Below are 20,425 nucleotides of genomic sequence, written 5' to 3'. Positions count from 1 at the left end.
GTCACACACCTGTCACACTCCCTGTCTGCTCACACCTGTCTGTCACACACCTGTCACACACCTGTCACACACCTGTCACACACCTGTCACACTCCCTGTCTGCTCACACCGCCCTCAGCTCCCCGGCCCCTCTCACCTTCTTCCTCGGGCCGGGACGCGGGGACACTGGGGGACGCGGGGACACGGCGGGACGCGGGGACACTGCCTGACACGCCGAGTCCTCGGTGCCTCTGCTGTCACCGCCGTGGCCGCCCTTATATCCCCCTGTCCCCGCTGATGTCACCTGCCACGCCGCACCGGTGGCCAGGTGCCCACTCGGGCGGGGAGGGGGGGACAGGGGCCACCGGGGGGTGTGACAGGGACAGCTGGCCCCGGCACGGCTCCGGTTAATGTTTGACCCTGCTCCAGGGGGCTCCCGGGGGGGACAGGACACGGACACGGGTGTCCGGCCCCACGGAGGGACAGGTGTGGGGACGGAGGGACCAGAGGGGCACGGTCAGGGGCTGGTGGGGTACAAGGGTGACAGGAGCGGCCAGAGGGGTGGGGAGGGGACAGGGGGACAGCGGAGGGACAGACAGAGGGACCAGGGGGATCCTGAGGGGCATGAGGGAGGTAAAGGGGGGGACACCCCACTGCGGCCGTGGGGACCGGGGGACACGGCCACGTGTGGGGACAGAGGGACACGGGACCCCAGCCCTGGCACAGCCCTCACCCGAGGGGGCCCCGATGGTGACAGCACCCCCTGCCAGTGTCCCCCACAGCCGGGACAGGGCACCCCAGCACCCCCACGAGTGTCCAACCCCCGCGCCCATCACAGCCCCCGCAGCACCCCGACATTCATCCGCGCTGGATCCCCCCAGCAGTGTCCCCGTCACCCCACACCTAGTGCACCCCCGTGTGCCCCAGACCCCGCTCACCCTCCTCCAAAATTCCCACCTCTCACCCCCCTCCTTCACCCCCCAACCCCTCCGCACCCCCCTGACCCCCTTCCCTGCACCCCAGCGCCTCCTGTCCCTTGTCCCTCTCCCCCCGCCATCCCCCCGTTGTCCCCCCGCTGTCCCCCTGCGGTCCCCCCGCCATCCCCCCGCTGTCCCCCCGGTCCCCCGGTGTCCCGCACACGGACCCGGCCGTGCCCACGATCGTGCTCTTTTATTGTCGCTGCGGGGCCGTGCAGGGCCCACGCGGGACCCCCCCGACAGCGCTGGGGAGGGGACGGGGTGGGGACCCCCGATAGCGGGACGCCCCCGGGCCGGGCTCTGGGGGTCCGCGGCCCTCCAGCGGGGGTCCCGCGCTGGCCCCGGGTCCCCTGGGGACCTGGAGAGATGGGGAGGGTTTGGGGACACGGGGACTGCGCGGGGCGGTCACCACGAGGAGTCGTCGTCGTACCTGCGGGAAGAGGCGGTGTGAGAAAAGGGGGAAGGAGACCCCCTGAACCCCTCGGGACCCCGAACCCCCCGAGACCCCGAACCCCCCGGGACCCCCGGGCCGGGCTGTGGGTGACAGCGCAGCGCCTGTCCCTGCCCGCGGGGCGATGGCGACAGCGACAGGGACACTCACCGTGACCTGTCCCCGGCGGCCCCCAGGAGCAGCTCGGTCACCGCGGCGCTGGCGCGTTTCCCGTACCTGGGGGACACGGGCACGCGCGTGAGCCGCGGGGACCCCGCGGGGGCGCGCACGGAGGGGACCCTGTGAGCCCAGGGGTGCGCGCACGGGGACAGGGACGGGCGGGACAGGGGACACGCGTGTCGCGGCGCTGACCTCTGCCGCGTCACCAGGTTGATGTAGTGGCGGAGGGCCGAGAAGTAGCGCGCCATCTCCTCGGGGGACGCGTCGTCGCCGGGGCTCTCGGGTTTGGGGGGGTACGCGGCCGCCAGGCACAGCAGGGCACAGAGGGACACGGCCACCAGCGCGCGCCACGGCCGCGGGGACGTCACCGTCACCATCTGCGGGACACGGGGGCAGGGGGCTGCCGTGGGTGCGGCTGGGGCACCCCCATCGCCCCCGGGTGCTCCCATCTCCCTCGGGACCCCCGACCCAGCTCGGCCCCCCACCGAACCCCAGGACCCCGCTCCCTGTGGGAATGTCACGCCCTCGGAGCACCCCCAGCTCCACGAGGGTTTGTTCTGTCCCCCACCCGGGACCCCAGCCCCACTCAAGGGACATCTTCACCCCCGGGACCCCCCCCACACATCCCACGGGGACATCTCCCTCCCAGAGACCCCCCCTCAGTGTCCCCAAGGGAGCCGTGCCACCCCAAAGCACCCCAGAGACCCACGTGCACACAAAGGGACACCTCCCCTCCAGGTCCCCAAGGTGATTGTCCCCCCCGGGGTCCCGACCTCCCCCCGGGACCCCCCGGGACCCCCGCCCGTCCCCGCACTCACGATGGCGGAGGCAGAGGTGGCAGGTAGGGCCTGGCCGTGGGGTGACAGTGCCGGGGACACGGCGGCTCCTGCACCCGCCCGGCCTTTTATAGCCCGAGGGGGGCTGGTGGCTCCTCCCTCACGCGTGACAAACCCACGGGCACGCAGGACCCAGGGGACACGTGCCAGCACCTTGTCACTGTCCCCCGGCACAGCCCCCCCCCCAACCTGGGGCACGGAGGGGCGGGGGACAGAGTGTGGGGCACGGGGGGGACACACGGACACGGGGACACGCGTGGGGCCACAGGACACGGACATGGCAATGCCAGACGGGCACGGGACGCGGGCACAGAGGTGACATGTCACCGTGGCACACAGGTGGGACAGGACACACGAAATGGCACGTGGCAGGTGTGACAGGGAGCCATGGCACGGGGACAGGGATGTGACACAACCGTGGTGCGAATGGACACGGATGTCACACACAGCCGTGACACGAGGACACAGGACATGGACAGGGATGCCACACACACGAGGACACAGGACATGGACAGGGATGTCACACGCAGCCACGGCACACAAACCTGCCCTGACACAGCCTCGGGGTGTGACAGCGCGACACGGGGACATCAGCCCCACCCAGGGACACAAACACGGCACATGGGACAAGACCCACGGCCCTGGCACGAGCCACCCGTGGGGGACAGCGGAGGGGACAGACACACCCACAGCTGCCTCAGTTTCCCCAGACCGGGCACGAAGCCGCCACCGCAGCCCTGTCACCGCAGCCCCCGGCAGCGCCATCGACCGCTGTCACCAGCCGCAGGACGGATGAGGTGGCCTTTGCAGCCCCCCGCGCGGGGACATTAATCCCGTATGGATTTACCATTAAGGAGCAATCACGGCTCCGGGGGAAACTGAGGCACGGGGGGACGCGGCGGGGACGTGCCCGCCGGCCAGGGACAGCCAAAGCCACCGTGGGGGTGTCGGGATGGGGACAGCGGCAGAAAGAGGTCCCCAAAAACGCGGGGACGGCCCCGCCCAGCTGCAGCCGCATCTCCGGCCAGGGGATGGAGGGGACACGGCCCGTGGGGACACCGCGGGGTGCCACCAGCCCGGCTGGAGGCGACACGATTCGGCCGGAGGGGACTCGGGAGGACGCCAGCCCCGGCCGGAGGGGACGCGCCCCCCACTCGTGGCCCGGTTGTCACCCCGGCCAGCGGCGGCGGGGACGCGGCTGGTGGCGGTGGCGGGGGCTGTCCCCCGTGGCGTGGCCGCGCTGTGACACCGCGGGGACACGGGGACACGGGCGGGAGGTCCGGGCCGAGCGGCGCCGGGCTCACGGCAGCGAGGGGGAGCGGCCCCGCGGCCCCCCCGGGACCTTCCCCGGAGCTGATGGCACCGAGGGGACAGCGGGGACCCGACACGCGTCCGGGGAAACTGAGGCAGCGGGGCTGGGTCCGGCTTCCCCCCGGCACAGGGGGGGATCTGCCCCATGGCGGGGGGACCCCAGCACGGCGACATCGTCACCGCGCTGTCACAGACGTCCCCAAGGCGAGGGATCAGGGTGCGGGTGGCCCCCGGCAGGGGCGGGGGGACCCGGGGGGAGGCGGCAGTTTCTGCCCCATTTCTCCCGGGGACAGCAAACAGACATTTTCCAAAGGTCACAGGATGGCTCTGCCGGCGGGGGGGCGCGGGCTGCACCCCCGGGCACAGCGGGGACCTCGGCGGCGACAGGGCCGGGGGGTGTCCCCTGCAGCCCCCACCTCTCCGAGGCCGACGGGGAGGAAGAGGAGGGTTTGGGGCCGAAGGCGCGGGGCTGGAGCCGCCGGGGGGGTCCCGGGGGCTGAGGAGCCGCGGTGCCCCCCCGAGCAAACAGCACTCTGCCGCCTGCCCGCGTTTTATGGCCCCGGTTCCGCCGGAGGCGCATTAGGGCCCCCCGGAGGAAGCCCCTTATCAGCCCTGTTTGCTTTTCCGGACACCGCGGGGGGACACGGACACCTGCCGGAGTGGGGACAGGGACACCTGCCTGTGTGGGGACACGGACACCTGCCCGGGGGGGGACACGGACACCTGCCCGGGGGGGACAGGGACACACAGCCTGTGTGGGGACATGGGCACACAGCCCGGCCCGGGGGGAACAGGGACACCTGCTCAGGTGGGGACAGGGACACACAGCCTGGGGGGGACACAGACACCTGCCCTGCCCGAGGGGACACACACAGCCCGGGGACAGGACGAGGGCAGAGAGGACACAGCGCGCAGGGATCCTGGGGATTTGCCCTTCCCGGGGTCCCAGCGGGACCCCCACCCCTGCAGAACACCCACCGCCCCTCTACCAAAGCCCCAAAGTGGCTCCCCCTGAGCCCCTCCAACTCCCATCCCTCCCCAGACCTGTCCCCTTGCAGCTCCTCATGAAGGTTCCCCAAAAGCGTTCCCCTCAAACAGCCCCTGACCCCGAGCCCCCACAGCAGCTCTGCCCTCCAAACCCCCCAAAAGCATCCCCCCAATGTGAGTCCTCTGCAGCAGCTTCCCCCCAAGTCCCCCAGATGAGTTCTTCCCCCAAAAGCAGCTCCCTGAAGCACTCCCACATCGCAGCTCCAGGACCCCAAAAGCAGTTTCTGCCCCTGGCAGCCAAAGCCGAGCCCCCAGGGCGAGACATTAAACACTTCTCAGCGCATCAGTAAAAATACATCTTTTTTGGGGGTGGGGAGAGCAGTGACACCCCTCAGCACGGAGAGGGGCCCTGGCCACACAGTGGCCACCACCCCTTAGGCCGACCTCTGCCAAAATGACCAAATATTTACAAACACCCCCCCAAAAAAAACCCCAAAAAACAACCCCAAACCTCCCCCGGCACGGAATAAATAGCAGCGCTCCTTACAAAAGCCCTCCCCGCCCCTTTACCCCTTGTCTCCCCGGGCCCGCCCCACGCCGCCCCGCTCAGCCGTCGGTGGCCAGGATGACCACGGCGCCGAAGATGCCCACGTTCTGCCCGATGAGTTTCATCTGGTTCCAGAACTCGACGCGGCGCAGGGCGTGCCAGTAGCCCAGGTTGCCGTCGATGAGGAGGATGGCGAGCGGCAGCAGCACGGCCAGCACCTGCGCCGCCGCCCGCACGTAGTAGCCCGAGAGGAAAGCCAGCGCCAGCAGCCCGTAGAGCAGGAAGAGCAGCTGCAGGGCCACCTCGCCCCCCAGCAGGTGGTCCAGGTACGCCAGGCGGTCCTCGGTGCTGTGCTGCAGGGAGTAGGCCTGCGGGGACACCGCGGGGACAATGGGCACGTGGCAGCGGGGACAATAGAGCCGATGGCGGTGCTCGGGGTGTCCCCCAGGGACAATGGGGACGATGGGTGTGGTGGCAGTGGTGGCACTGGGAACATCCACACAGGAGTTCTGCCCCGGGGGGATCGGGGCGTGAGGTGTGGTGACACTGGTGACACTGGGAACAGTCACCCCAAGGCTTGTCCCCCAAAGACAACTGCTGCCCTGGGGACAGTGTGGGCTCAGAGTGTGGTGACACTAGTGACACTGGTGGCAAGTCACCCAAAGGCTTCTCCCCCAAAAACAACTGCTGCCCGAGGTTTCTCCCCTGGGGACAGTGGGGACATGCAGTGTGGTGGCACTGGTGACACTGGGAACAACCACCCCAAGGCTTGTCCCCCAAGGACAACTGCTGCCCAGGTTTTCTCCCCTGGGGACAGTGTGGGCTCAGTGCGGTGACACTGAGGTGACACAGCCCTGCTCCCCCAGGCTCCTCTCCCGCCCTGAGGCTCCCACCAGGGACAATTTGGGGCACTACAATCGCTGTCCCGAGCGGAACCGTGTCCCCAGCCCGCGGCGCAGCAGCGCCGGGCTGTCCCCGCCCCCGGCTGTCCCCGCCCCCGGCTGTCCCCAGGTGTCCCCAGGTGTTACCTGGCAGATGAGGTAGATGCCCAGGAACACCTGGCCCGTGGACTGCAGCGAGCGGCTGCGCGGTTTCTGCCGGTACAGCTCCCCGGCGCCGCTGGCCAGGATCAGGAAGCCGCCGATGATGGCGATGGTGCGCGAGTACATCCGCACCTGCGGGGGGCCATTGTCCGGTCAGCGCCGGCCCGGGACGGGCCCGGGGAGGGGCCCGGGGGCCGCGGGGGTCTCACCTTGAGCCAGTCGCCGTAGTGGACGTGGCCCCCGACGTGGGCGGCGTAGGTGGCCACCGCCAGCTGCAGCGCGGCCCCCAGCGCGAACCAGCGCCGCTTGACCCCGAAGGACATGAAGCTGGCACAGAGCACGGCCACTCCCATGTCCACGTACAGGTAGGGCACCGGGATGTCCGGCTTCCTGCGGGGACGGCGGCCCCCAGGTCAGCCCAAACCCTCCCGAGGTGATGGGGCAGCCGCAGCCCTGCCCCACGGAGCCCCTCCGTGTGTCCCACTGCCGCCCGTGTCTCCCCTGAGCCCCGGGCAGCAGCTCCGTGACCCCAAACTGTGCCTGTCCCAGCGCCACCGAGGGTCCCTGTCACCCGGAGCCGCCCAGCCCCGCAGAACCAGCCCCACACGGCCCCACAGCACCCTGGGCTCGCCCAGCCCCTCCCGGCCCCACAGCACCCTCTGGCCCCTGACACTCAGGGCTCTGCCCCAGCCCCTCCCGGCCCCACAGCACCCTCTGGCCCCTGACACTCAGGGCTCTGCCCCAGCCCCTCCCGGCCCCACAGCGTCTCCAGGCCTCACACCCAGCCCCAGCCCCTCACAGCTCCCAGCCCCACACCCGCCTCTGCCCGCACAAACACTCGCAGGGTCCCCCCAGGCCCAGGTTCCCCGGGAGCACTTTGCAGGAGCCCCGGCCCGTCCCGCAGCCCCGGGCGCGCACCGGCGCAGGTCGGCGCGCTCCGCGCAGAGCAGGAGCCCGCTGAAGCAGTGCCAGAAGGGGAAACGGGTGAGCAGGACGCCGCCGCCCGCCGTGAGCAGGCGCAGCGCCCGCCGCCTCCACCCGCGGCCCGCCGCCATTACAGGGCCGTCCCGCCGGAAGTGCCGCGCCGGAAGTGCCGCATCGCCGACCAATCAGCGCCGCCGAGGAGAAGCCACGCCCTCTGGTGAAAACCACGCCCCTTTAATGGCGCTCGCTCATTCCCCCGAGGCCGCGCCCCGCCATTCAAACCGCGTCCGCGTCCCCGCTCCCGAACCGCGGCTCCCATCGAGCCTCCGCCCGCCCCAGGCCGCGCCCGCTCCCTGAGACCGCGCCCCTGCCAGCGAAACCCCGCCCTGCCCTAAACCGCGCCCAATCAATCACGCAAACCTTCATTGGAACTGCCCTGCCAGGCCCCGCCCCTCGGCTGAAGCCACGCCCCATCATTGGCCATCGCACCCTCCGCCCAAAGCCACGCCCCCTCCCTCTCAGGCCACGCCCCCAGGCCACGCCCCCAGTGAGCCCCCACAGACTTCGGTGATGGTTAAAAAAATTTCGGGTTTTTATTGTTTTTTGCTAAACAAGACTAAAAAATTTTCCTTTTTTTTTTCTTTTTTTTAAATTTTTTTTTAACTTTAACTTTCCTAAAGGCAGGGCTTGAATTGTTTTGAGTTTGATCTGTGTTTTTTTTTCTTTAATTAAAAAAAAAAAAAAAAAATGAAAGGAAACAAAACGGGGAGGGGGAGGATCGTGGCAAAAAAAAAAATTAAAATTAAAATTAAAAAAGAAATTTAAAAATTAAATGAAAAAGGGCAAAAAAATTTCAAAAACATAAAGGAAATGGGGGAAAACCCCCAAATCCAGGTTCTGGCTGCTCCCAGGGGGTGTGAGAGGAATTTTTTGCCACGACCCTGCTAGAAGCAGACAAATATTTAAAGAACATTTTAATATATATTCATATATATATTTAAAGATAAGAAAAATAAGACTAATTCAAGCCTTGCCCTGTGCAAACAAAATTAAAACGAGACCACGTTGGTCACAAGGGTCCCAGGTTGACCACCACAGTCAGCTCAGTAGTTTTATTTTCTGGGGGGGTTTTGGGGAAAAGGGAGGCAGGAACTGGGATGAAAAGGGGGAAAAAAAAGCCCAAAAAATAAAATTAACAGAGTCTGACCGGCTGGAGGGAGAAACCATGGCGGAAAAACAAAGTCTGTTAGTCAAGTAATGCGTGAGGAGCTTTAAATTATTCTCTTTTCTCGTTTGTTTTTAAAGTCTAACGTTTGGAACTGGTTGAGATTTCCCAAGAAAGAACAAAAAAAAAAAAAAAAAAAAAAAAAAAAAAGAAAAAAAAAAAAAAAAAAAGGAAACAAAAGTTGAAGGTGCCCCCGGCGCCGCCTCCAGGGAGGGGACACAGGGACAGGGTGAGCCCCAGGTGGCCTCAGGATGACAGGGACGTGTCCTTCTGTGTCTGCTGTGCTTGTGAACGCTGCAGGACCTTCTGGCTTTCCACGTCCCGGAAGTGTTTCTCCACCTGCAGGGGAAGGGAGGGAGCAGAGGAGGGGTTTAGGGAGGGAACAGTGTCCAGGAGGGGCTGGGGAAGCCCAGGACGGGCTGGAGGCCACCCAAGGGTGCTCCCAGGTGTCCCCAGGGAGGTGACACCCGCCCAGTCCTGCTGTCCCCAGCCCCTGCTCACCATTTGAACTGTATGACTCAAAAAAAGGTGGGAGGGGGATCTGGAGAGGGAAGGGGACGCCCAGGACAGGCAGGAGCCCACCCAGGAGGGTCCCCAGAGCAGTGCCACCCTCCCAGCACGCCCAGTGTCCCCCAGTGTCCCCAGCCCACACTCACTATTTTGCGTACGTGGCTCAGGGCGCTTCCCTCTTTGCCTTTACAGTTTTCCACCTGGTACGGAGGGGCAATGACAACTTCTTCCATCACAACTATGTTCTTCTCCTGCCATTTACAGTCTTTAATGCTGAGGGGAGGGACAACGGGGTCAGGGAATGCCACCTGGCCTGGGAAAGCCACCAGGGCGGGCCCGTGTCCCACTGAGGGGACAAAGAGCCGCCCTGGTCACTCCAGTGTGCAGCTGGAGAGGGCTGGGATGTGCCAGGAAGGGCAGGGAGCCACCCTCTCTCCCTGGGGATCCCACCCAGCACATCCCAGGACACATCAGAGCCTCCCACGGCAAACCCGAGGGACCCCACCCACAGGAATCCCCCCAAAAAGGAGCATGGGGACCCCCAGGTGGGCACTGGGGACCCCCAGGCGGGGATTGGGGACCCCCAGGTGGGGATTGGGGACCCCCAGGTGGGGATTGGGGTCCCCCAGGTGGGCACTGGGGACCCCCAGGCGGGGATTGGGGACCCCCAGGTGGGGATTGGGGACCCCCAGGTGGGGATTGGGGTCCCCCAGGTGGGCACTGGGGACCCCCAGGCGGGGATTGGGGACCCCCAGGCGGGGATTGGGGACCCCCAGGTGGGGATTTGGGGTCCCCAGGTGGGGCACTGGGGACCCCCAGGTGGGGCACTGGGGACCCCCAGGCGGGGATTGGGGACCCCCAGGCGGGGATTGGGGACCCCCAGGTGGGGATTGGGGTCCCCCAGGTGGGGCACTGGGGACCCCCAGGTGGGGCACTGGGGACCCCCAGGCGGGGCACTGGGGACCCCCAGGCGGGGCACTGGGGACCCCCAGGCGGGGATTGGGGACCCCCAGGGGGGGACTTACGTCTTATGGATGGTCTGGAAGAGCTGCTGCCCCTCCAGAGAGACACCAGCACTAATTGCATACGCCTGGCTCATCTTCTCCTCCTTCTCCGTCCGTGCTTTGTTGGCAAGCTGGGGACACAGGGGACAGGGAACTGGGCTGGGGACAACGAGGGGACACGGGCACAGCCCTGCCACGGCTTTGCCCCTCGTGATCCCAGCCGAAATTCCCGCTCTGAGACGCCAGTGGAGAGACTGGGGGATGGTGGGGCCATTTTCTCACACCCTGCTGTCTCTCCTCCTTGGCCTTTTCTGAATTAATTCTGCATTTTAGGTGCCAACCACCCTCAGCACTCGGTTCCCTTGGGATGGAGACGGGGAAGAGGAGCCTGGAATGCCCAACACTCCAGGAGCAAAGGCTCCAGGCAGGAGGATGAGCGACCTCAGCCTGCAGCAGCTGGTTTGGTCCCAAAAATTCACCAGAAGTGGTTATCTGGGAGCCGTGTCCGTGCGTGGAGAGGTGTGATTCCACACGGGGGCTGGAATGGACGGAGACCCCCGGCCCTGGCAGCCCCACGCTGGGTCCCGTGGGTGTGGGAGCAGAAGGGTGCAGTGCCTGGAGGCAGCACCTTTTCCTGGCTGGAGCTGCCGCCGTGGAGGAGCCACATCAGCAGCATCACCCCTCCTCTTCCTCCTCACTCCTGGGAGCACACCCAGAGCTGGGCTGGCTTCCTGCTGCTGCCTGAGGGGCGTTCACCCTTCCAAAGCCCCTCTGAGTACGGAAAGCTCGAGCTGCCTCTGCCTGGGGACACTCCTGTCCCTCTCCCAGCCATCCCGTGTCCCCTCTGGTGCCCCAGGGAGCTGTCACTGCACTGGGATGCTCCCTGTGTGCCTCAGCAGGGACAGCAGCCTTCCTTCAAGGCACCACCCCATTCCATGTAGGAACTGCTCTCTCCAAGAGCACCAGTCAGGCTTCCAAACCAGGCCCAGTGTTCCACAGGAGCTTCCCTTCCCTGGGGTGCCACAGCCCCTCGTCCATCCAGGGAGCTGCCACGAGGCTGGAGAATTGGGATCTCAGCAGAGGGAGGCCAAAGCTTCCCCCAGTCACACCGGGGTGGGCTGGAACTGTGGGACAGAGCACTGGGAACCCCTCTGCTGAGTCCTCCCTGAGCAGATCCCCTGCCCCAGGCTGAGGGGGACATCCCCTCTGTCCCAAGGCTGGGGATGTTCCTCCAGCACTTCTGCCTCCAGACCTGGGGACAGCCCTGACAAGAGGCCACCAGGAGGAGACTGGAAACCCCGGGGAGGTGGCAGCACCAGCAGCACCCAGCATTTCCACAGGGATAATCCCTCATCAGTGCCCTGCAGCAGAGGTGCTCCCCCTGCCCAGCCACGTCTCCCAGGAGGAAATGGCTCGGCTGTGCAGCTCCAGCCCCCTGGATCTGGGCATTCCAGGAGCTCCAGGGCTGCCCTGCACACACCTCAGGAATGGATGAGTCACTGCCCTGCTCGAGGGGGAGAGAAGGAATTGGCAGCACCAGGCAAGGAGGGACCCAGAGGGACACCAAGGTTCATGCCAGGGCCACCAAGGGCCATGCCAGGGTCCCCCAGTGCCAGGGTGGCCCCTTTATCCCATCTGGGTGGCGGCACGTTTGGGGGGACCAAGGGCATCTCCCCAAAATGTGCCTGGAATGGCACTGGATGGCTGTGCCCAGGTCCTCTGCGGAGTGTCACCCCCGTGGGACAGGGGGTGCCCCCCAAAGTCCCCAAATCTCGGGTTCCCTGGAGCACTGCCGTGTGCCCACACCTCCTTCTCCCAGTACAACCAGTAGCAGCCATCAGCAGCCCACTCCAGCCTGCCTGAGCAGCCCTGGGGAAGGGATGGGCACAGCCACTGGAGGGGCCCCTTCCAAGTGCACTCCATCTGTTATTCCCCACAGGCCAAACCCACGATTGCTGGGATGCTGGAATGCCCAAAGTGAGCTCTGGGAGTGCTGAGGGGGTCCCTCGGGCTCTGCTCCCGAGGTGTCACTCACTGCAGTGACAGCCAGCAGCACACCTCGCTGGCAGCTGTGTCACCCGGGACCTTGGATGTGTTAATCCATCGGGAAGGGACCCAGGGAAGGGATGGACACACAGCTGGTGCCACCTGTGTGACACAAAGCCCCACGAGAGGTGTCCCTGTGGGACAAGGAGGTGACAACACCCCACACTTGAGCACAGAGGGCTTGGGGTCACCTTCCCTTTCTTTCACAGCACTGGGAATGGGCAGGGATCCCATTCCAGGATGGATGAGAAGCAAGTCCTCAGAATTCCACATCTTTACCCCTCCTGTCCACTCCAAAACGCCAAAATCTAGACTCAACACAGCATCATCCAGAGCCCAAACGCCACCACCTGGACCCAAACTACCAAAACCCAGGCTCAAAATCCAAACCCCAAAACAAGATCCCCTCAGACCCCAAAATTACAAAAATCCAGGCCCCCAAATGCCAAAAATCTAGACGTAAAATCCTGACCCCAAAACCCACCCCAAACCCAGGCCCCAAACTGATAAATCCAGAGGCCACACTGCGAAAGCCCAGAGCCAAAGCACCAAAGCCCAGAGGCAGGACGGGGCTGAGGGCAGCTGTGCTGGGAGCAGCTGGGAGCTCCAGAGGTGGATCCCACTGGATCCCTGCAGGATTCCCACCTGCAGGAGGGGGATCTCTCTCACCTTGCTGACGTTGAGGGAGGCTAAAGGGGGAGGCGTTTCCGTGCGGTCATTGATTATTTCCACTTCTGACACGTACTGTAAGTTTACGAGCAGGATGTCTGCGTGGTTGGGCTTGCCACTGGAAGAGGGGCATTCTGGAGAGGGGGGGGATTAAGGAAAATAAATCCAGAGGGAGGATTTTATAGGTGGGACAAGAACCCAGGAGAAGGTTGGGGTTGTGGGAAGCTCCTCTGCTCCCTCGTCCCTGCGTGGGATAATCAGTGATCCCAACAGAGCCACTCATCCCTCTCTGGACCTGCTGGTGCTGATCCTGCTCTATCCCGAACCCAGACTGAGTTTTCCAGTCCTACTCCACCAACACCAGCCCACCACCACCCCTGGCCTGAAGCAGCACCACCAAATGTGCACTTTTTCCACCAGAACTCTTCCTCTTGCAGGCAGCAGCCTCCCTGGGAGCATTCCCTGTTCTGGAAGGAAGGGAATTCCCAGGAGAGGGACACACAAGGTTTGTTGGTGGTATTGCTGTTATGAACAAGACAGCACCCCCCAAAAAACTCCAATCCCCTCCAGAGCTGACAGGGATTCCTGCACAATTCCTCTGCTCCCATGAGGATGATGGATCCAGGGATGGAGCACAGCACGGAGAGCCTCTTCCATGCCAAAACCACCTCCTTCTGGAAGAGATCCTCCTGGAAGCCCCTGTTCCTCTCCCAGCCCCCCTGAGCACAAGGTGGAGCCCTCCCTAAAAAACACCTTTCAGCCATGAGGAGAAAGCCAGGGAATCCCAGCCTCTGCCTTTGGAGCATCCCAGCTCTGGGAGGAAGGGCTGCACTTTGGGAAGAGCCAGAAGGGAAGTGCTCAGCCCTCCGTGGGGCACACAAACCCTGAGCAACCTGTTGGACCCTCTGGGATTTTCCTGCTGCCCCCAGTGGGACCTGTGAGCTGCCATGGCTCCAACCAGGCACCCAGGGGCCTTTTCCTATCGTGCTTCCCTCTCCCAGCTCCTCATTCCCTGCAGAACCCACCCCTGGGCCCCAGAACTGCAGTGCCAGCCCTGAGCTGGGCATTCACCTTCCCCTCTCTCCTGGGTCCCTCCTCTGCTTTCCAACAGCTTTCCCCACTCTTTGCCGGTCCCAAACAAAACCATGTCCATGTGTATTCACTCTGGGGGGGCAGGGAACACCCCACCGCCCCCCTCACCCCAACACAAGGCTCCCCAATCCCCCTCTGTAGTGCACACCACACCCCCACTCACCCCGCTACAGGGCTCCTCACTGCGCCCCCAAAAAACCCTGCAGGACACCCCAGTGCCCCCCATTCTCCCCCAAACTGGGCGTCCACTCTCCCCTCATTCAGCCCAGTAAAGGGCTCCCCACTACCCCCAAAAACCTCTTTATAACACAGGGCCCCAGAGCCCCATTCACCTCAATAGAGGCTCCCCAATCCCCCCAACACAACCCTCTTCACTCCCCCCAGAAACTCCCTAGAGGACACCCCGCATCCCGCTCCCCCAATTCAGGACCCCCAGTGCAGGGCTCCTCGACCCCCCCTCCCCCGATTACCCGGCCCCCGAGTCCCTCCGCACAGAGCCCCCCAATGCCCCCGTTCACGCCGAGACAAGTGTCTCCATTCCCCCCACGCTCCCCCCGGAGTCCCCGCGTCCCTCGGGGGTCTCCCGCTGCCCCTCAAACCCCTCCCTGTCGCCGCCCACCTCGATCCCCTCACACCCCCTCCCCTCCTTCCCCCTTTCCCCTCCTCCCTCACGCCCCCCCCTCCCCATCGGGCGGGCCGCAGAGGCCCGAGCGGGCCGCGCCGGGGCCGGGACCAGCGCGGCGAGGCGCGGGCGGGTGGATACTGAGCGCCAGCATCTTGCTGGGGTAGTCGAAGGCGACGACCTCGCCCTGGAGGCGCTGCTCCTGGCAGGTGCGGCAGGACACCTGGCTGCCCACGCTGAAGTACTCGCCCGGCGCCGCCATCTTGTCCGCCCGCAGCGCCCGCGGCTCCGCTCGCCTCGGCCAGGCGCGGCGGGGGCGGGGCCGAGCGCCAGCGAGGGCGGGGATTGGCGCTCCGCCCCGCCGATCTGCTCCGCCCCGCGCTCTGATTGGCCGAGCCCGTCCCGGCCGCGGTTTGTCCCTCCCGGCCCGCCGTAGTGCGCCGCGCCGCGGGCGGTGATGGGAAGTGTAGGCGGAAGAGGGCGCTGAGAGCGGCGGGAGGGAGTTTTGAGGGGTCCCCGGGATGAAGCCCCCCCCTCAGGTACCTCCCGCCGGTACCGGGGGGTGCGGAGCGCCACGGGGAGGTTCAAGGAGGCTCAGGGCGGCTCAGAGGCCGCTGGTGGGGATGGGGAGGCCGCGGGTGTGTTGCAGGGGGATCCCAGGGAGGCCTCGGGCCCGAGAGCACCGGGAGGCCCCGGAGGGAGCCCAGGGAGGCCCGGGACCCGCGTTAGGGAGACCCCAGGGGATCCCCAAAGAACACCCAGGGCGGCTCCAGGGAAGCCTCCGGGGAGCCCCCAGGCCTCGTGCAGAGTCACCACAAGGACACCCAGGAGGTTTCCAAGGGAAAGCCCCGGGGAGGTGGTGGCTCTTTGGAGCATCACAGCTGCTCCAGCAAATCCCACAGCAACCCCCGGGGTCCTGCCCTGGTCCCCATCCCACAGGTCTGCTGTGCCGGGACTCCTCGGGCAGAAACTTAGGAGTCATTTGTGGGCAAACTTCAAGTGGTGAACTCCCTGAATCAGTGCTGAGGCATCCCTCGGGGTCCAGCCGCCTCCCAGCCCTTCCCAATGAATTCCAAAGGATCCAGCCACATCCTGTTCCCGGGGGATTGCCGAGGGGGTCTGTGCCGGGGCTGATCTCCCTGCTGTGTCCCAGCCCAGTGCCATGGATGTCCTGCACGAGGCCGGGATCCACGCGGCCGTGGCCCTGCAGGCTGGGCCGCCCTGGCTGGAGCACTTCTGGCTCTTCCTGACCTCGCACCTGGATCCCAACGCCATCTACACCGTCTGCTTCCCTCTGGCCCGCGGGCTGGACGAGCGCGTGTCCGTGATGGTTCTCTGGGTCGCCCTGGTGGCCGAGTGGCTCAACGTGGTCTTCAAATGGTGAGGGGGGACACGGGGAGGGCGACACGGGGACACTTCCCTGCTCCCTGCCGCTGGAATTCCGGGCAGAGGTTCCCCGCTCCCTGCCCGCGGCGTTCCGCGGGGTCACCCGAGCTGCCTCCAGCATCTGCCAGGAATTCCTGGCAGAGAAAAGCCCCGGGAGGCATCGGGATTGGCAAAGGGATCTGTCCTCCCGCTGTGGCTTCATCCCTGGAAATCCCGGGATGAGTGACAGGGATCCTGCTCTCCTGGAAATCCCGGGATGAGTGACAGGGATCCTGCTCTCCTGGAAATCCCGGGATGAGTGACAGGATCCTGCCCTCCTGGAAATCCCGGGATGAGTGACAGGATCCTGCCCTCCTGGAAATCCTGGGATGGGCTGCAGGGATCCTGCCCTCCTGGAAATCCTGGGATGGGCTGCAGGGATCCTGCCCTCCTGCTGCCCCCTCTATCCCTGGCTGCTGTCCCCACGTCTCTGGGCTGCTGTCCCCTCCATCCCCGGGCTGCTGTCCCCAGGTCTCTGGGCTGCTGTCCCTCCCAGCGCTGTCCCCGTGTCCCCGGGCTGCTGTCCCCGGTCCCGGGGCTGGCTGTCCCCGTGTCCCCGGGCTGCTGTCCCCTCCATCCCCTGGCTGCTGTCCCCGTGTCCCCGGGCTGCTGTCCCCTCCATCCCTGGGCTGCTGTCCCCATGTCCCCGGGCTGCTGTCCCCTCTATCCCCGGCTGCTGTCCCCGTGTCCCCGGGCTGGCTGTCCCCATGTCCCCGGGCTGGCTGTCCCTCCCAGCGCTGTCCCCGTGTCCCCGGGCTGGCTGTCCCCGTGTCCCCGGGCTGGCTGTCCCTCCCAGCGCTGTCCCCGTGTCCCCGGGCTGCTGTCCCCGGTCCCGGGGCTGGCTGTCCCCGTGTCCCCGGGCTGCTGTCCCCTCCATCCCCGGGCTGCTGTCCCCGTGTCCCTGACTGCTGTCCCTCCCAGCGCTGTCCCCGTGTCCCCGGGCTGCTGTCCCCGTGTCCCCGGGCTGCTGTCCCCATGTCCCCGGGCTGCTGTCCCTCCCAGCGCTGTCCCCGCCATCCCTGGGCTGCTGTCCCCGTGTCCCCGGGCTGCTGTCCCCCCAGCGCTGTCCCCGCCCGCAGGTTCCTGTTCGGGGAGCGCCCGTACTGGTGGGTGCACGAGTCGGGGCTCTCCAGCCGGGAGCAGCTCCCGCTGCGGCAGTTCCCGGCCACCTGCGAGACGGGCCCAGGTGAGTGTCGGCTCGGGCAGGGGACGCGCCCCGGAGTCCTGTGGGAATGCTCAGGGCTGGAAGCGGGAACAGCCAGCCCCGAGCAGCAGGGGAAGGGTTGGGGCTGACATTCCCAGCTCTTCTCCTGCCGGGACACGCTCCCCACGCCACGCGTGTGCTTCATCCCGCAGGGAGCCCCTCGGGCCACTGCATGATCCTGGGGGCGGCCCTGTGGCCGATTGTCACCGCCCTGAGCCAGGGAGTGTCCAGGTACAGCCAGAGGTGAGTGTGGGCTGGGATGTGGGGCAGAACCCACGGGAGCAGGCAGGATGAATCCCGGCACGGACACACCATCCCTCGGAAGCTTCTAGAGCCTCGGTGGGAGGAGGGGGGCGGATGTGGGACCCCGTGGAGGGTGACAAGGATCCCTTCCCTCCCAGCAGGGCGGCTCCAGGGGACACATCCCTCCCTGGAGGAGGCTGTGAGACCCCCTGAACCGCCCCCCAGGAGTTTTTGGCCTCCTTCACCTGCGCTTTCCTCCTTCCCTGCCCCGTTCCCTTGCAGCCGGCTGCTGAGGCTGAGCCCGTTCCTTGTCTACGTGCTCCTGCTGGTGGCCATGGGGCTGTCCCGCATCTTCGTGCTGGCGCATTTCCCCCACCAGGTGATCGCCGGCTCGCTGGCAGGTGAGCGGGGCACCGCGGCCCCTTCCCCTGCCCCGGAGCGCCTTTTCCCGGCGCCAACCGTCCCCTCGTGTCCCCGCCGCCAGGGATGGCTCTGGGCTGGGGGCTGCAGCGCCGCCCGCCCAACTTCCTCCGGTACCGCTTCTTCCTGGGCGCGGCGCTGGGGCTGCTGCTGGGCGCCACGGCGCTGCACGGGCTGGCCACTGCCGCCGGCCTCGACCTCGACTGGTGAGTGCCCGGGGACGGGGGCACGGGGCAGGGGTCCTGAGGGGACAGGGGGGACGGGACAGGGGTCCTGAGGGGACAGGGGGGACGGGGCAGGGGTCCTGAGGGGACAGGGGGGACGGGACAGGGGTCCTGAGGGGACAGAGGGCACAGGGCAGGGGTCCTGAGGGGACAGGGGGAACGGGACAGGGGTCCTGAGGGGACAGGGGGCACAGGGCAGGGGTCCTGAGGGGACAGGGGGGACGGGGCAGGGGTCCTGAGGGGACAGGGGGCACGGGGCAGGGGTCCTGAGGGGACAGGGGGGACGGGACAGGGGTCCTGAGGGGACAGGGGGAACGGGGCAGGGGTCCTGAGGGGACAGGGCAGGGGTCCTGAGGGGACAGGGGGCACAGGGCAGGGGTCCTGAGGGGACAGGGCGCACGGGGCAGGGGTCCTGAGGGGACAGGGGGAACGGGACAGGGGTCCTGAGGGGACAGGGGGCACAGGGCAGGGGTCCTGAGGGGACAGGGGGCACAGGGCAGGGGTCCTGAGGGGACAGAGGGGACGGGGCAGGGGTCCTGAGGGGACAGAGGGCATGGGGCGGGGGTCCTGAGGGGACAGGGGGGACGGGGCAGGGGTCCTGAGGGGACAGAGGGGACAGGGCAGGGGTCCTGCAGGGACGGGGGGCACAGGGCAGGGGTCCTGCGGAGACATGGATGTCACAGTAGTGTCACAGGGAGGACAGGGCAGGGCTCCATGGGGACAGGGGTGTCACAGGGGGTACCCCAGTGACCTGAGCCCCAGGAGATGGGGGTTTATCCCCAGAGAAGAGCCCTGCAGGCTGGAGGGAGGAATCCCCAGGAATCTGCTTCCAGAGCGGTTTTGGGACTAAGCACAGGGATGTGACCACCCCAGGCTGGCAGCGCCCGGCTGTGGGGACGTGCTGACCCCGGGGGTGACCCCAGAGCCCAGGGGGGTGACCCCAGACCCCAGAGGAGTGACCCCAGTCCCCAGAGAGGTGACCCCAGACCCCAGAGGAGTGACCCCAGTCCCCAGATGGGTGACCCCAGAGCCCAGAGGGGTGACCCCAGTCCCCAGGGGGGTGACCCCAGACCCCAGAGAGGTGACCCCAGACCCCAGAGCCCAGGAGGATGACCCCAGTGGGGTGACCCCAGTCCCCATGGGGTGACCCCAGACCCCAGAGGAGTGACCCCAGTCCCCATGGCGGTGACCCCAGTCCCCAGGGGGGTGACCCCAGTCCCCAGAGGAGTGACCCCAGTCCCCATGGGGTGACCCCAGTCCCCAGGGGGGTGACCCCAGTCCCCAGGGGGGTGACCCCAGTCCCCAGGGGGGTGACCCCAGACCCCAGAGGAGTGACCCCAGTCCCCAGGGGGGTGACCCCAGACCCCAGGGGGGTGACCCCAGACCCCAGGGATGACCCCAGTGGGGTGACCCCAGACCCCAGGGGGTGACCCCAGTCCCCAGGAGGTGACCCCAGAGCCCAGAGAGGTGACCCCAGACCTCAGAACCCAGGGGAGTGACCCCAGAGCCCAGGAGGGTGACCCCAGAGCCCAGAGAGGTGACCCCAGAGCCCAGGTGAGTGACCCCAGTGGGGTGACCTCAGACCCCAGAGAGGTGACCCCAGACCCCAGAGGGGTGACCCCAGACCCCATGGCAGTGACCCCAGACCCCAGGGGTGACCCCAGGTGGGTGACCCCAGTCCCCATGGCGGTGACCCCAGACCCCAGGGGTGACCCCAGAGGAGTGACCCCAGTCCCCATGGCGGTGACCCCACTCCCCATGGCGGTGACCCCAGTCCCTCTCTCGCAGGGGACACAGCCCAAGGCCCGCTGTCCCCTCCCTCCCGCAGGTCGCTGCTCCGGGCCAGCGCCCGCTGCTCGGACCCGTCGTGGCTGCGGCCGGAGACGCGGCCCTGGGCCTCGCTGTGCCGGGTGAGCGGCAGCGCGCTGGGGCTGGCCCTGGCCGCCCTGCACCCTCTGAGCCGCCGCGCCGCCGAGGAGCTGCGGGGGCTGGAGCCGCCGCTGGGCAGCGCCGCGCTGGGGCTGCTGGCGCTGGACATGCTGCACAAACTGCCCACGAGCGACCGCACGGCGCTCTGGTACCTGAACGTGGGCGCCCGCTACACCCTGGGGCCCGTGCTGGTGGGTTCGCTGCTGCCGCAGCTCATCCTCAGCCTGCGGCGGCTCCGCGCCACCCCCTGACCCCCCCCGGGGGTCCCCGTTCATCCCCGGCCGGCCCCGGGACCCCCGCACTGAGGAGGGGGTGTCTGCTCTGTTCCCACTTGGTTCGCACACTCCTTTGGGACCCCGAAAACGAGTAGGGGGTCCCCGCTCGTGTCCCAGTTCATCCTCAGCCTCCTGTTCCCAGGGACCCCCAAACTGAGTGGGGGTCCCTGATCTGTTCCTGGTTCATCCTCAGCCTCCCTTTCCCCAGGGACCCCCAAATTGAGGGGGGTCCCTGCTCTGTTCCCGGGTCACTCTCACACTCCTTTCCCCAGGGACCCCCAAATTGAGGGAGGTCCCTGCTCTGTTTCCGGGTCACTCTCACA

General features: G+C 66.7%; 4 protein-coding genes across 4 annotated transcripts; 1 reads left to right on the top strand and 3 right to left on the bottom strand.

The window, feature by feature from the left end:
- Window positions 1–1,130: 1,130 nt before the first annotated feature.
- On the bottom strand, window positions 1,131–1,958 carry LOC136372153 (peptide YY-like). The gene is made up of 3 exons (XM_066336620.1): window positions 1,759–1,958; window positions 1,558–1,623; window positions 1,131–1,386 (listed from the first exon to the last, which is right to left on the bottom strand). Exons 1-3 carry the CDS (start codon window positions 1,941–1,943, stop codon window positions 1,362–1,364), a joined length of 276 nt encoding a protein of 91 aa, XP_066192717.1. The 5' UTR covers window positions 1,944–1,958; the 3' UTR covers window positions 1,131–1,361.
- A 3,305-nt stretch (window positions 1,959–5,263) lies between these two features.
- Window positions 5,264–7,367, bottom strand: TMEM101 (transmembrane protein 101). Its single transcript, XM_066336957.1, has 4 exons — window positions 7,209–7,367; window positions 6,500–6,680; window positions 6,276–6,422; window positions 5,264–5,615 (listed from the first exon to the last, which is right to left on the bottom strand). The coding sequence occupies exons 1-4, from the start codon at window positions 7,343–7,345 to the stop codon at window positions 5,307–5,309; spliced, it is 774 nt and encodes a 257-aa protein (XP_066193054.1). The 5' UTR covers window positions 7,346–7,367; the 3' UTR covers window positions 5,264–5,306.
- A 415-nt stretch (window positions 7,368–7,782) lies between these two features.
- LSM12 (LSM12 homolog) lies at window positions 7,783–14,707 on the bottom strand. Its single transcript, XM_066336552.1, has 5 exons — window positions 14,524–14,707; window positions 12,669–12,802; window positions 9,975–10,084; window positions 9,096–9,222; window positions 7,783–8,778 (listed from the first exon to the last, which is right to left on the bottom strand). Exons 1-5 carry the CDS (start codon window positions 14,642–14,644, stop codon window positions 8,686–8,688), a joined length of 585 nt encoding a protein of 194 aa, XP_066192649.1. The 5' UTR covers window positions 14,645–14,707; the 3' UTR covers window positions 7,783–8,685.
- Window positions 14,708–14,828: 121 nt separating this feature from the next.
- On the top strand, window positions 14,829–20,093 carry G6PC3 (glucose-6-phosphatase catalytic subunit 3). Its single transcript, XM_066336968.1, has 7 exons — window positions 14,829–14,921; window positions 15,536–15,762; window positions 16,887–16,993; window positions 17,164–17,254; window positions 17,537–17,655; window positions 17,739–17,880; window positions 19,727–20,093. Exons 1-7 carry the CDS (start codon window positions 14,904–14,906, stop codon window positions 20,076–20,078), a joined length of 1,056 nt encoding a protein of 351 aa, XP_066193065.1. The 5' UTR covers window positions 14,829–14,903; the 3' UTR covers window positions 20,079–20,093.
- Window positions 20,094–20,425: the final 332 nt, after the last annotated feature.

This window comes from Sylvia atricapilla, chromosome 27, assembly GCF_009819655.1.
Source record: "Sylvia atricapilla isolate bSylAtr1 chromosome 27, bSylAtr1.pri, whole genome shotgun sequence".
NCBI classification, from domain to species: Eukaryota; Metazoa; Chordata; class Aves; order Passeriformes; family Sylviidae; genus Sylvia; species Sylvia atricapilla.
This window is presented reverse-complemented; position numbering and strand designations above follow the sequence as displayed.

Coding starts and splice junctions, on each gene's coding strand:
- LOC136372153 (XM_066336620.1), bottom strand. CDS start 1,943: ATGGTGACGGTGACGTCCCCGCGGCCGTGGCGCGCGCTGGTGGCCGTG. Junction 1,624..1,758: donor AACCTGGTGACGCGGCAGAG/GTCAGCGCCGCG, acceptor CGTGTCCCCCAG/GTACGGGAAACGCGCCAGCG. Junction 1,387..1,557: donor GCCGCCGGGGACAGGTCACG/GTGAGTGTCCCT, acceptor CTCTTCCCGCAG/GTACGACGACGACTCCTCGT.
- TMEM101 (XM_066336957.1), bottom strand. CDS start 7,345: ATGGCGGCGGGCCGCGGGTGGAGGCGGCGGGCGCTGCGCCTGCTCACG. Junction 6,681..7,208: donor GAGCGCGCCGACCTGCGCCG/GTGCGCGCCCGG, acceptor CCGTCCCCGCAG/GAAGCCGGACATCCCGGTGC. Junction 5,616..6,275: donor GCATCTACCTCATCTGCCAG/GTAACACCTGGG, acceptor GTGTCCCCGCAG/GCCTACTCCCTGCAGCACAG.
- LSM12 (XM_066336552.1), bottom strand. CDS start 14,644: ATGGCGGCGCCGGGCGAGTACTTCAGCGTGGGCAGCCAGGTGTCCTGC. Junction 10,085..12,668: donor CCTCCCTCAACGTCAGCAAG/GTGAGAGAGATC, acceptor CTGTGTCCCCAG/CTTGCCAACAAAGCACGGAC. Junction 8,779..9,095: donor TGAGCCACGTACGCAAAATA/GTGAGTGTGGGC, acceptor CTTCCCCTGCAG/GTGGAGAAACACTTCCGGGA.
- G6PC3 (XM_066336968.1), top strand. Junction 15,763..16,886: donor CTCAACGTGGTCTTCAAATG/GTGAGGGGGGAC, acceptor CCCCGCCCGCAG/GTTCCTGTTCGGGGAGCGCC. Junction 17,255..17,536: donor GTGTCCAGGTACAGCCAGAG/GTGAGTGTGGGC, acceptor GTTCCCTTGCAG/CCGGCTGCTGAGGCTGAGCC.